Source organism: Perna viridis, chromosome 15 (assembly GCF_037379345.1).
Source record: "Perna viridis isolate PV_CMFRI_1.1 ecotype Kerala chromosome 15, ASM3737934v1, whole genome shotgun sequence".
NCBI classification, from domain to species: Eukaryota; Metazoa; Mollusca; class Bivalvia; order Mytilida; family Mytilidae; genus Perna; species Perna viridis.
The window spans coordinates 15,299,701-15,312,744 of NC_142459.1; the positions used below are offsets into that span (position 1 = coordinate 15,299,701).

The following is a 13,044-nucleotide window of genomic DNA, read 5'->3' on the forward strand; positions in this document are numbered from 1 at the left end:
TTTAAACAGGATGAAATCAGTCCAAGTTACTTTGAAATTTGCATGAGAGTAATGTAAAATGGTGAATACAAACGTTCCAATGATTTCTTAGAGTTCTGTCCCTTACCCTAGGTCTACCTCCTTAATTAATTAATTTATTTATTTATTTAGAGAATTTACCGTGTAATGACAAATATTTATGCAAATCAGAACATTAAACCAATCGACCAGAGGAATCAAAATCATATGATCAAAATTCACAAGAACTGGCTCTCTAACCAAAAGTAAATCTTTATCAATGTAATGTAAGGTGAGCCATACGTGTCAAAAACCCACCTATAAAAGCTATAGAACAAGTCTTTTTTTTTTCATTCGGTTGTTGCACGTTAATGAGGTAGACCTAGGGTAAGGGGCACACTTTAACACATCATTGGAACGTTTGTATCCAGCAGTTAATATCAATTTCATGAAAGCATCAACGTTACTTGGATTGATTTCATTCTGTTTTAAATGAAACTTTTTAAATGATAGGCTTTGGTGAACTTGAATATGATAAAAACATAAAACTGATTTCAAGTTATGTCCCTTACCCTAGGTCTGCCTCCTTAAGATTAAATTTTACTGATTGTTCATTGAATTGTCATGTTGCAAAAGTTGTCGTTAGGTTTTCTCCGAAATACAGATCTGTTTACAGAAATGACTATAGTTATGTAAATATGTTGCGTATGTATATCGTGAAAGAGTCGCTTTTCGGTGGGTTTACCTCAACATGAATCATCTATCCAATGGAAATAGCCTAATCTTACATGGATTGACATTAAAAACTGGTAAATATTAACTTATATTTCAACCAAAGAACCATGAAGTTTTGTAAACAGGTAATTTCATGATTTATGCTCTTGTTCCTGAAATAAGTTGCTGTAGTGTAGCATATGAATTTCGGATGGCCCTTTTTTCTTCATATCTTTTAATATTCAGTTCTCTGAACATATTGTGCCATTGATATCTACTGCCGTCTCTTGGGCCCTCAACCCTGTTAAACATTATTCTCCTCAAATTGCCTCTAACAATGTCATCGAGCGTTTTATGTGAACCTCCCTGTCTTGCGTCCATAAATTTACGCATCTCCTTCCGTTTCCTATTGTTAAATGCAAAAACATAGTGATCAGTGTTGGTTGAAGTCTGAGAGCGTAAAGTCGAAGATGATTCACACCTTTGTAAAATTTCAAATGATATCATAAGTTCTAGAAACTCGCTTTGTTGATTATAAAATGAAGTGGAAGCTGCAACATGTATCAAAGTTGAAATTCTATGCCATATCAGACCTAAGAACTGGACAACAAGTAAAATTCCGAAAACAACTGTAAAAGTTATCGATATAGGTTCTATCGCAAATGAACTTCTGGAACAGCCAACTGAAATTGTCAATGAGCCTGCGTAAGCAGAAGCTTGAGTTAGCGCGTACACAAGCGTAACAAGGAATGTATTTAGTAAAAAGAAGAAAAGACAACACTTATTTCTTAGTGCAACTAGGTCATCTTGAATTCGCTTTTCTTTTGCTTTATCTTTATCCAATGGTTTAAGGTATTTTTCAATCAATGTTTGCCAAAAAAGTTCTTCCTTCTGAGGCAATGCATCAGCAGACTGAAAATCCACTGTAAAAGCGGTCTTGTGAAATCTAATATCGATATCGCCTTGCTCTATAGTATAATCACTTCCACGTTGTAGTATATCACCGTCTATATTATTTTGCTCATCTGTAAAAATATACAAAGGATACATGCATCAAGCGCTGATACAGTCAGACGTTCGAAATTCACTCTAGGCGCTGCAGCCAGCTCTCTCAAGAAATTTCAAGAACCTTGAAAAGTCGGGAAAGAGTTTATGAGTTAACGCGACATTATCCGATTGTCAAACGACGTTTGGTTTGAATTATGACCGAGAATTTCGAAAGGCCTGTCTGCAGCGGTTATTAAGAGAAGAAACGAAAGACTATCGCTGCGTGGAGCTTGTGGATGTATATTAATAGCACAAATCAAGATGCTGTACTCGGTTATGATTGGATAGATTTGTGCATGTGACAAATAGAACAAAATACATTTGCATTGTATTGGAGAAAAAAGGAATCTTTTTTTATATCTGAGAGAATAGTAATATTTTAATAATGTTATTTTTGCATTTCAAATTAGGAACTTATATATTTCTATGCTCTGTCGGTCATAAGGTATCATGCCTCTAAAGTTTACAAAAGTTCAAAACATAAAACGCAATCAAATTTCCCTATAATCCATACCTTTATAACAAATAATACAAAGAAAACTCGCTCAACAGCCATTTTCCTACGTTAAGATATCTAGGAAAAATAATTGAATCGACCTCTTACTGTTAACAACCTCCTCAGTTGGAACTTTTTCTTCATTTATCTGAGTTTTAGCATTCTCAATTTCATCCAGTTTTTGGGAAATTTGTTGAAAAGTTGAGTCTTCTCTCGAAATGCTTTTAGTCGGACAGCCGATACATCTGAAATCAAACAGGTAAATTTCAATATACTAGTCTCAGATAGAGTGTTAGTCGGTGCAGAAAGCCAAATTGGGCGATATTAAAGTTTCATTACGATACCAATACAGAACATTTCCTTTCAACTACATTATGGCTTGAATATCAGCTAAATTATTCATTTCAGTATTTTTACATAGTCAATAGAGGAAAACATACAAACAAGTTATCTTAAATTTGAATATTTAAAAAAAAATGTATTTTTGAAGGAAAAAATCGTACTAAAGCTAAAGATCAACGGAGGACAAGCAGTGTCGAATTGACCACCAGAAAAACAAGCAATGACGATGCACAACGAAACGACAAAGAGCACAATTAGGAAAACAAAGAACAAACCAACGACCAGGGGGAGACTCACAGGTATCAATTCTACGAATGAATTTGTCATTTTTTTCTTTTTCCCCGAGTATGTGATGTTTATATGATATTTCCTTCTTTTCCTATCTTTTTTTATTAGTTATCATATGTTTACTCAATACTACAGTACAGGTATGTGGTAAGTTCCCGTTTGACGGTGTATGGGGTGATTAGGAATAGGATTGTTCTGCTTTTACAGTTGACACGTCAGTATTTTTCCTGATATTAACTGATCACTGCTTTTATCAAGAATAACAAGGATTTCACAGGGTTGTGAAATATTTTAAGACTATTCATGCTTAGAAAATATTAGTAAAAAAGAATGATGGGTCAGTATCCTCCTCATTTTTGAGATGTAAGCATTTGAAATTTTCCCGGAAAAAGATTATTACAAACCCCGAAAAAATATTAAGGATTTTATATAATCTTCCCAAATGACATTTTAAGATATGTTTAATGAAAATATAAAGAGAAAAGTGGGGGTAATTTGGCAAAACATTTAATGCTATGAAATGGATAAGTCCGAAAATCCGTCAGAAATGGCTTAAAATTATCAGCGAACTTCCTGAAATGGGTTCAATTGAGAAATCAGCTTAAAATTGTAATATGCAAAACCTGCATACTTTACCCAAAAAATGCATCAAATGTTGAACATTTTATTAATATTAAATTTGTTATTAACTTTTAAGAAAAATGAAGAGGGTGTTGGAACAATGGTGTATGAGCAGATAAATGGAAAATTAATATCCATAAAAAGCTGTACCTAAAAAGCTTTCCAACTGCTAAAGCGTATCCAGTGTCCTTTGTACCTGGCTTTCTTACTTCCTTGTCATTATACTGGTGTTTAACTGGAATGTCCTCTGTTTTTTTACTTTTCTGGTTCCCCACGATACGACATGAAGATTTCCGAGAGAATAAAGCATTAACAACATTGACATAGAAGGGATACAGAGCAGATATAGAATACCATGGATGATATTAGGTGCCTCCTATAATCAAAATTTGGAAACACTTAATTTATACAACCAAGCATTCATTTCGCGAGGTTGTAATAATTTATACAACCAAGCATTCTGTATCGCGGGTCATTTTCGCGAGGTTGTAATCTTGGCGTATTTAAGCAGTAGTCTTGCATTAAGCCTGATTGACAAGGAATTTCCCTTAAATGTTGTAGACAAAAATGTTCCATCTTTATTCAAATTCTGAACACTAATTATACTGTTATTTTAGTAGATTTCTAGATATAAAGCTATTATATAGCTTGAAAAAGAAAACAAGTAAATAAAAGATGGCCGAAGCAGTATTTTTTGTCGTTGTTCTTTTTATTTATATTCTTTACATTTCATTCAGAAAATTACACATGGCACGCAATTTCAATTTTCGATACAGTTTTCGAACGCCATTAAGTTATCAGTATTTGGCCAATCGGGAAACTGTATTGCGATCAGAAGACTTGCGTCTCCATGGAAGAGCGTCTTTAAAATCAAAGGGTAAAAAGCGAAAGAAAAATATAAATTTGAATAGAATATAGAATTAATGGTGTAATGAACAGAAGTTGAACTACAGCAAATTATTGTTCCATACTTTTTTTCGGTATTCAAGTTTAACAACTTACAATCTGATCTTGCTTCCCCCTCGGTTTTCTGTTATGTACATCAGTACATGCAACATAACGGAAAAACGGGATCGATGAGAGGTCGGCCATATAGTAGATTACACAACTCACGGACAATCGAAGTACAATTAAAAACGAATTTTTGTTTTTTTTTTATTTTTTTTTTTTTTTTTTTTTTTTTTTTTTTTTTTGTAAATTAAAGAGACTTTTGAGTTCGGACAGACGGACTTGCCAACATTTTCTACCATGATTTGTCCGTTACGTAAGATGGATATACAATAATTGTTCAGATTATAGTAAAAGAAATCTTGATGTGTAGTGTGTTTACCTTAGGATGAAGTATCGCTGATAAAATAAATATGTCAACAACAAAACACAGAAATGTTGTAGTGGTCTAGCAGAATCCGTCCTCATCCGCTACTTTAAGTATTCCAACGAAGACCAGTATTATAGCAATGGAGTATACAGCCGACAAAATGCCGGCAAATAACAACTGAAAACAATTCATATATTTTAGGTATCCGATTGTATTTTTATTTAATGCAACATTGTTTACACGTGATACACTAATATACAAACAAAATACTCGAAATACATGAAGATATTGTGATTTGAATGGTACATGAGGTTTTTTCGATCAATAATTTATTAAACTTGTCTCTCGGTCTATAGTTGTTTTAGCGAGGAAGATTCGAAACCACATTACTCTTTTTATTTAGTTTTTTTCCCCAAAACTATTCCGTCATTTCGGCTACACTGAATATTGAAATGCCAAAGAGTTTTACAGTTTCTCCAGTCAGATTAAAGTTTGGCTCTTTTTATTACCGTTATTTGTACTTAGACCTCTAATTTGCCAGCGGAGTGATATTTCGTAAATTATTAACTAATTATGATATCTTCGGATAAAATAGTATAGAACAAATCCGCCCTTTCCTACTTATTTATTTGACTCAAATTATCAAAATAAAATAATAGCTATAGATCTGTATTTCAATTCACTTTGAAAATAGACGACTATCTACATCTGAAAAACCAAACAAAATTTAAATACAGCGTGACAACCAACTCCTTATAAAATATACATACAAATCAAACACAGGTACGTGTAGAACTGATACTATTCCCCATTTTTTCTCTTCAAATATCCTAGAATAAATTAAAAATCAACAGATCATTTCAACTTCTCTTTGTGTTTTCTGGTAACAGCGATCAAATATGTCCTCCACTTATACACATTTTTGTACTTTCTTTATCCATATGGGTATAATTATTTCATCAAAGATAAGTATTAAATAGCGACCAACTTACGGATTTATCTGTGGACAATTTTTACAATTTGTTTCCAGGAGTATTTTAAAATATGAATCAATGACATTAGCGATACAGAAATTTCGGAAATGGGGAAGTTTTTTTGAAGATTTCTATATGATCATCAAACCATTTTTCGAAAATAAATGGGGGTTTCTCCCCGGGGCCATATAAATACTCAGTTTGTATTTTTGAGAACACGTATTAGTTTTCAATTCAGGAAAAAAAAACTTTCTCGATTCTAGCAATCGGTTGTTTTCATTTGAAAATCCAAATGTACATATATACAACCATGGCAGACCCACGCACCCCAAAGATACATACGTATGCCCATGTCCGACCCACCCACGCCAAAGGTAAATATGTACACTTGTATCCGACGATCCCCCAATAGGTACATATGTATGCCCATGTCCGACCCCCCAAGGTACACATGTACAACAATGTCCGCCAAACCCTCCCAAGATACACCTGTACACCCATGACCGACCGACCCACCCCAAAGGTACACATGTACACCTATGTCCGAACAGGTACATATCTACACCAATGTCCGCCAAACCCCCAAGATACACATGTACACCCATGTCCGAACGATCCACCCCAAAGGTACACATGTACACCTATGTCCGAACAGGTACATATGTACACCCATGTCCGACCCCCATCCCCCAATTTTAAAAGAACATATGTACACCCATGGCCGACCCACCCACCACCAAAGGTACATTTGTGCACTCGTACCCGAACCCACCCCGACAGGTACAAATGTGCATCCATGGCCGACCCACCTACCCCCAAAGATACAAATGTACACACATGATCGACCCACCCCAAAGGTGCATATGTAAACCCATATCCGACCCACCATCCATCCCAAAGGTACATATGTACACCCATGTCCGACCAACCCCCCAAAGATACATATGTACACCAATGTCCGACCCCAACCCTCCAAAGGTACATAAATGTATGTACACCCATGACCGACCGACTCAACCCCCAAAGGTACACATATACACCCATATCCGACCAACCCCCCCCCCCCCACCACCACCCCCAAAGGTACATACGTACACCAATTGACGACCCCACCCCCTTAATGCACATTTTACACCAATGGCCGATCCACTTACCCCAACCCTTTTTATGTTTGAATATTATAAAGAAAATCTGTGGATTTCAGAAACATATTGCAACCACCCGGGTAAACCCGTTGCTTCCAAAACGGTAAATATCGCAAATGCGGTTGATAAACAAGTTCACGAAAATTGACACTTGGAGTTTAATACTGGATCCTAATGACTGTTTTTCAAGTAAACCTTCTACCATTCCCTCGTTTAAACGTTTTCACATTAACAAATGATTCGAATATTGAAGTAATTATTGTACATTGAGATAATTTCTTGCTCAAGGTAAAAAAAATAATTCATCTGAACTTTTCAGAATTTTTTTTATTATTATTGAAAACGGGCATGTCTAAACACAAAACTTAGTTTCATTTGTATCTTCTTTTTCCAAAATGGTTTCTACTTGACAGGCCAATGGTTAAACATGACGTTTTGAAATTTTAAATATTTTCATTCTGTAAATTCTACGTTGGCCCAACGTTGGTCCAACATTGTCCCCACTACTTTCAGGATAACCATTGCAGTTCATGTTTATCTTTAAAAACTTGTTTTTAGAAAAGTAAAATAAAGTTTTTTAAAGCAAATCCAGACCTATGCATGAGATCATTATTGTGTTGCATCTAAACTGCTCTATGACGTTGGGTGTTTTATTTTTAGAATTTAATAACTCAGAGGCTTGCTATGAATAACCAAATTTAAATTATGATAACAATGTTAATACATGTATACGTGATTATCTCCCTCTTATACAATTATAGAAACTGGGAGCATAATACACTTATTTCAAAACAAGAGTTGTCTTTAGAGTAATAATATCAAGGAAACCAAGATTCTAGCGGAAGTCGCCCGATTTTAAAGCATATCGAGATATAAACGAGAATAGGTATGGTGTATATGTCAGAGACAACAACCCCACCGTGTTGAAAATGTCAGACTAAGCAGGCCACCCTCTGGTCTTCAATGAATACTGATACCACAGACCAGGCTGCAGCTAGCCCAAAAATCTACTTACCAATTACATGTATCCCAAAAACATCATTATACACAGATACAGCGAAATGGTTGCCCCTATATAATCAAGTAACAAAAAAGATAATCTAAAGGTGAAAACGGAACAAGACAAACAGAGGCCAGAAATTCCTGATTTGGGAAAGAGTAATCAAGGGAACCAAGGTAATAGCGGTAATCAAAAGAATGTAACCCAGGGACAAAGACCAGACATGGAAAACAGACATACACAACAAAGAACATATAGTAACTAAATTCATACATACAAAGTAACAAAAGCAAATGAACAACTAGGACTCCATTAAAAAATGGGAGCATGGACCAGGTGCACCGGTTAGGTGAGTGTCCTCTGCTTTTCTAGAAACACCCGCCGAGTTGCTCATAAAAAGTCAGGTCCGGGGTAGACAAACGAGGGAAGGAAAGCTATGACTCGTTGAATAAATCAGTTTTCATGGTGCAGATGGATACACGATAACGATCCACGAGTTCATGATGACGACCATAAAACTTCTGTAGTGATGACATCAATCTTATAGCAATATAAACCTGTTCCAGAAGCCTATCTGTTACAATTCTGGTGCGATACAAAAATTCTGCGTTTAGTTTCGGCAAGATCTGGCATAACGTATGAGTTGTGATATGAACACTACATACGCAGGTGCTGAAGGAATGTTGCCACAGATGAAAGGAAAGTTGACAATTTTGAATGAAAAGTCTTCACGTTTGTCGTAAAGTTGGATCAATAGTTTTCTTTTACCATCGATTTTTAAGGGCAAGCGCAATAATGTTGTGGGGTTAAAGTACTTCAGCGTGATCACAACCCTCCCCCTTTAAAATCTGACCACTGTGGAAAAAATATTACACAATCAAACACACTTATAAATCAATTCAAAAAGATCGGAGTCCCTTTTACAACAGAAATAAAGGACTGAATATGAATTAAACAAACGTACTAACTAAGGAATAGTGGCAGTTAACTGACATGCCAGTTCTAGACCAGTTTATTAAAACATTCATTTTTTGTAGAAATCTCCACATGCGTTGAAATATACCATGCAACACACGTAGGTCAATTCAAATTCTTAAAAAAAACAACAACAAAAAAAATCATGTCTACATGTATGACGCAGTTATTCGTGAAATTAATCGAAAATCATTTTAATGTTGGATTTCATATGCTTTGTTAAATGATACGGACTAAAATAAGTTTTTTACGTTAATTTTTTTCCCATATTTATAACCAAACATATTTTATATTGGAGACAACAACAACCCCATTATACGGGAACACAGTTTGTAATTCAACCGTGGTAAAAGCAACACCACTTCATCGAAAAAAGTATAATGTCCTCTTAAAAGCAGTTTTTTTTTTTCAATAATAACTGATATACATGTATCGAATACCACAGTAGGTATCTTGACCCCATGCATAAATAGGGTTGAAATGCGTTTATCTCGAATGATATTAAAAAAAAAGTCTGTAATGACAAAGATAAGTGAATGTCCGGGCAAAAATGAATTACACAAGCGTCTTATCAACTTACAGCATATATCAAACTATTAGAAGTTAAATATTTGCCTTTTAACTGAGAGATGATGCAGCCCAAAATTCATACTTTTCATATTTAATCGAATATATATGTAACTGTATTGTTAATTCCCTTTAGATATATTGTCAACCGTATTAGCGATATTTACCGTTTTGGAAGCAGCGGGTTTACCCGGGTGGTAATTTCTTGAAATTGCTCAAATATTTGTTCGCATCGAATCATGCTTGATTTGTAACTGGTCACTATGATAACGTTCGACTTCTCTCTCTTATTTATTTATTTGAATTTTGTGTAATTAAATGGAATTTTAACTCACCGAAATGATTGTCATATCTTTCCGAATATACTGAACGAATACAGTGATCGAATTTTTATCCACACTCTTTTGGTGAAAACTATATAGATAGACAGGCTATTTCAACGAACTATGTATCTCGTACAGAATTACTTCTACTATTCATGCTTATGCTTGTTCAGTCCATTGTTTCAATCAATGTGTTATGCTGTGGTTGCCTCGCGTATAAAAAAAACGTAATATTATTTTTCTTTTGTTTGAATTACATGTATATTAAATTTAATTGTTCACAAACTTCTTCTGCGAATAAGGGACTTACCATTATTTACCTGGGAAAGGGGGGGGGTTCATTTTGAAATCAAACAGTAAATGACCAAAGGAATCTCACAAGCTCTTCACATTAAAATTTTGTTTCTTTCCTTCCATACTTATAAACAAAAGAAAAAAAGGAAAACAAGGTTAAGAAGCAGAAGGAGAAGAGACTTCACAGCTTGTGAGAAATTACTAAAAAGATTAGTGTCATAGGAAGCATATATCAAGTGTTGCCCTCTTTTTTTTTAATTTCAATTCTGAATATAGACTCCAGATTGAAGAATTATTAACAAATGGTCTAGATTCAATTCGACCCAAACAGGAATTGGCTGCTATTAAAAAAACTATCTGCTTCAGATTTTTTTTTTTTTAGCAGAAGCAGTTGAGATGTTAAGGAATTCTTACAATAAAAAAAATCAAGTCTTCAATTCCAAAACTTCATACTTTGGAAAAGTAGGATCAAAATCAAGCAGAATTAGACACAGCTCTTGAATTCAAGATATATATAAGGAAATTAAATTGTCAGGAGTCGGACCCATTTGATTTAACAACTGTAAAGGTTTTAGATCCTGATGGTTATGTTGATATGTGAACTTGATTTTACCAGTGACATATAAAATACATACATGTATATATATTATTGTACATGTATGTGACAATGAAATAAAATGTTTAATGGTGGTAAAATATGTTTTCATTTGACTGGTGTAATGCTCTGCTTAACGAAAAATGTTGATCACCCCCTCTCCCCCTTAAAATTCATGTGCAAAAATAAAAAAAAAATATCCCCCTCTTTTAATTTATAAAAAAAGATCTGAACCCCCTTTTTCACTTACAGAAAAAAAAACTTGTCCCCGCCCCCTGCATTTTGACCAGCCCCCCCCCCCTTTTGTTATTTTATGTTCTATGTTGTGTTTGTCTGTTTTCTGTGTCTGGTCTCTGTCCATTGATTGTATTCTTTTGATTTCTGCTCTAATATTGGTTCCCTTGATTACTCATAACTATATAGTTACTCCTCTCCTCTGGCCTCCTCTATTCTAGCTTTTTCGTCATCTACATGTATTTCGCAACTGAAATGGTGTGTAGGTTGATAAAATCACATATGACATATAAAAAAACATATGAGGAAACTGAGTATACACCCGTTCTCAAAAAATTATTATGAATACGAAAAAACATGTATGTATTTTTCAATTTAACACACCCACAAGTGAGCAGAGCAATAAACATACAATAATTTAGAAAGTATCTAAAAGCATCTAAAGTACCGAAAATTAAAAGGAACGAGTTGCACTACCGGAAAATATAAAGCTTGACTTGTCGATGCCTTTTGTTACGACATCAACCATCTATGAACTCCCCTGCGTCAACCGGCTTCTTCCACACATTTGTAAATAAGAAGCAATAGCAGCAGCGTTCGACACTGAAATACCCTGTGGAGGGATGACGGGATGTTCTGAGGGTAATTTTTCATTTTTAACCATAGGGTAACTATAAAATTCGAAACGAAATCTATAAATTGCGAAACGAAACTGTAAAATGCGAAACGGAACGGAGAAAGTAAACGTACGTGAAATGTAACTATATACACATATATATGTACTTGAAATAAATCTTTAGATGTATACAGCTATAAATATTTAAAAAAGATTAAGCACGATAACGTATATATATGTGTGTATGCAAGTATGTACTATTATTCTTGTCCATAGCACAGTGAATGTCTTCTGCTTTTTCTCATGTTAAGTGTAATATTATATAGGACCTGGGACACAGCCAAAAATACATTTACAAAGATTTTGAATAAAATAAAAGTTGATGCTTTCTTTTACAGTCATGATTTTTTTCCACTTTAAAGCGCAATTCCGCTATTTCAAATCCGGATTTTACCGTTACGATTCTTTTTTTTTGTATATTTACTTCCAATTTTGCCAATTTCTGCTGTTTTTGAAGACCTCGTAAAATCATCTCTGCTTTTAAATGTTAAGTTTCAAGTATTTGGATAATACATGATATTTTTCATTGGTCAATAACTGACCAATCGAAGCCATTTCATCCATTAAAAATCAAATTCACGATGAACCACATCATTGAGTAAACCTACCATTTAAGCTTCAAAAGAATGACTTGTGTGAAAATGGGAATTGTAATTTCCAGCTGTTGATATTTTAAGATGTTATTCGGTCTTATATTATGCCGACTACATTTAGATTTTCCTTGATTCAATGGAGTTGATTTTGTTCATTTAAAATTGTTTCTTTACACCAGGAACCTCCTCACAGTTCACACATAGCAAATGTATCAAGATCCACACTTCAAAGAAAATTTCTCTGAGGTCTTCATTTATGGAGCGCCAAAGTGCATAAAAATGCCTTTTTATTAATATTTATAATAATTATGAATGTTTATAATTCATTTATAATGCTAATTATTCAATTATAAATATTAATAATTGAATTGCAAATATTAATAAATGAATTATAAATATTTATAAAAAATCGTAAGTATCTATAAATGAATCATAAATATTTATAATTGTCTTGGAGTTATAAATATATATAATTAAATGATAAATATTTATTAATGATTTATGAATATTTATTAACGATTTATAAATATTTATTAATGATTTATAAATATTTATTAATGATTTATAAATATTAATAAATGAATTATTAATATTTATAAATGAATTGTAAATATTCATAAATATAAGACACTTATCAATATTTATAATTCATTTATTAATATTTATAATTGAATTAAAATATTTTTACATAACATCATCATTTTTATATTTATAAATGATTTATAATTATTTATAGATATTTATAAATTGGCATTTTCGTCCACTTTGTCTTGCCATAGTCATTAGATATTTTTTGAATTTTTTTTTTTTAAATGAATGAAAATGTATTTATGGCTATCACAGTA

General features: G+C 33.4%; 1 protein-coding gene across 1 annotated transcript; it reads right to left on the minus strand.

Moving 5' to 3' along the window:
* Positions 1 to 803: 803 nt before the first annotated feature.
* Positions 804 to 3,870, minus strand: LOC148597111 (uncharacterized; the record flags this gene model as incomplete). The annotated part of the gene is made up of 3 exons (XM_088562995.1): positions 804 to 1,736; positions 2,363 to 2,499; positions 3,656 to 3,870. Coding segments are annotated over 3 exons (1,218 nt in total), but the record flags the coding sequence as incomplete, so codon positions are not given.
* Between the last annotated feature and the right edge of the window lie 9,174 nt (positions 3,871 to 13,044).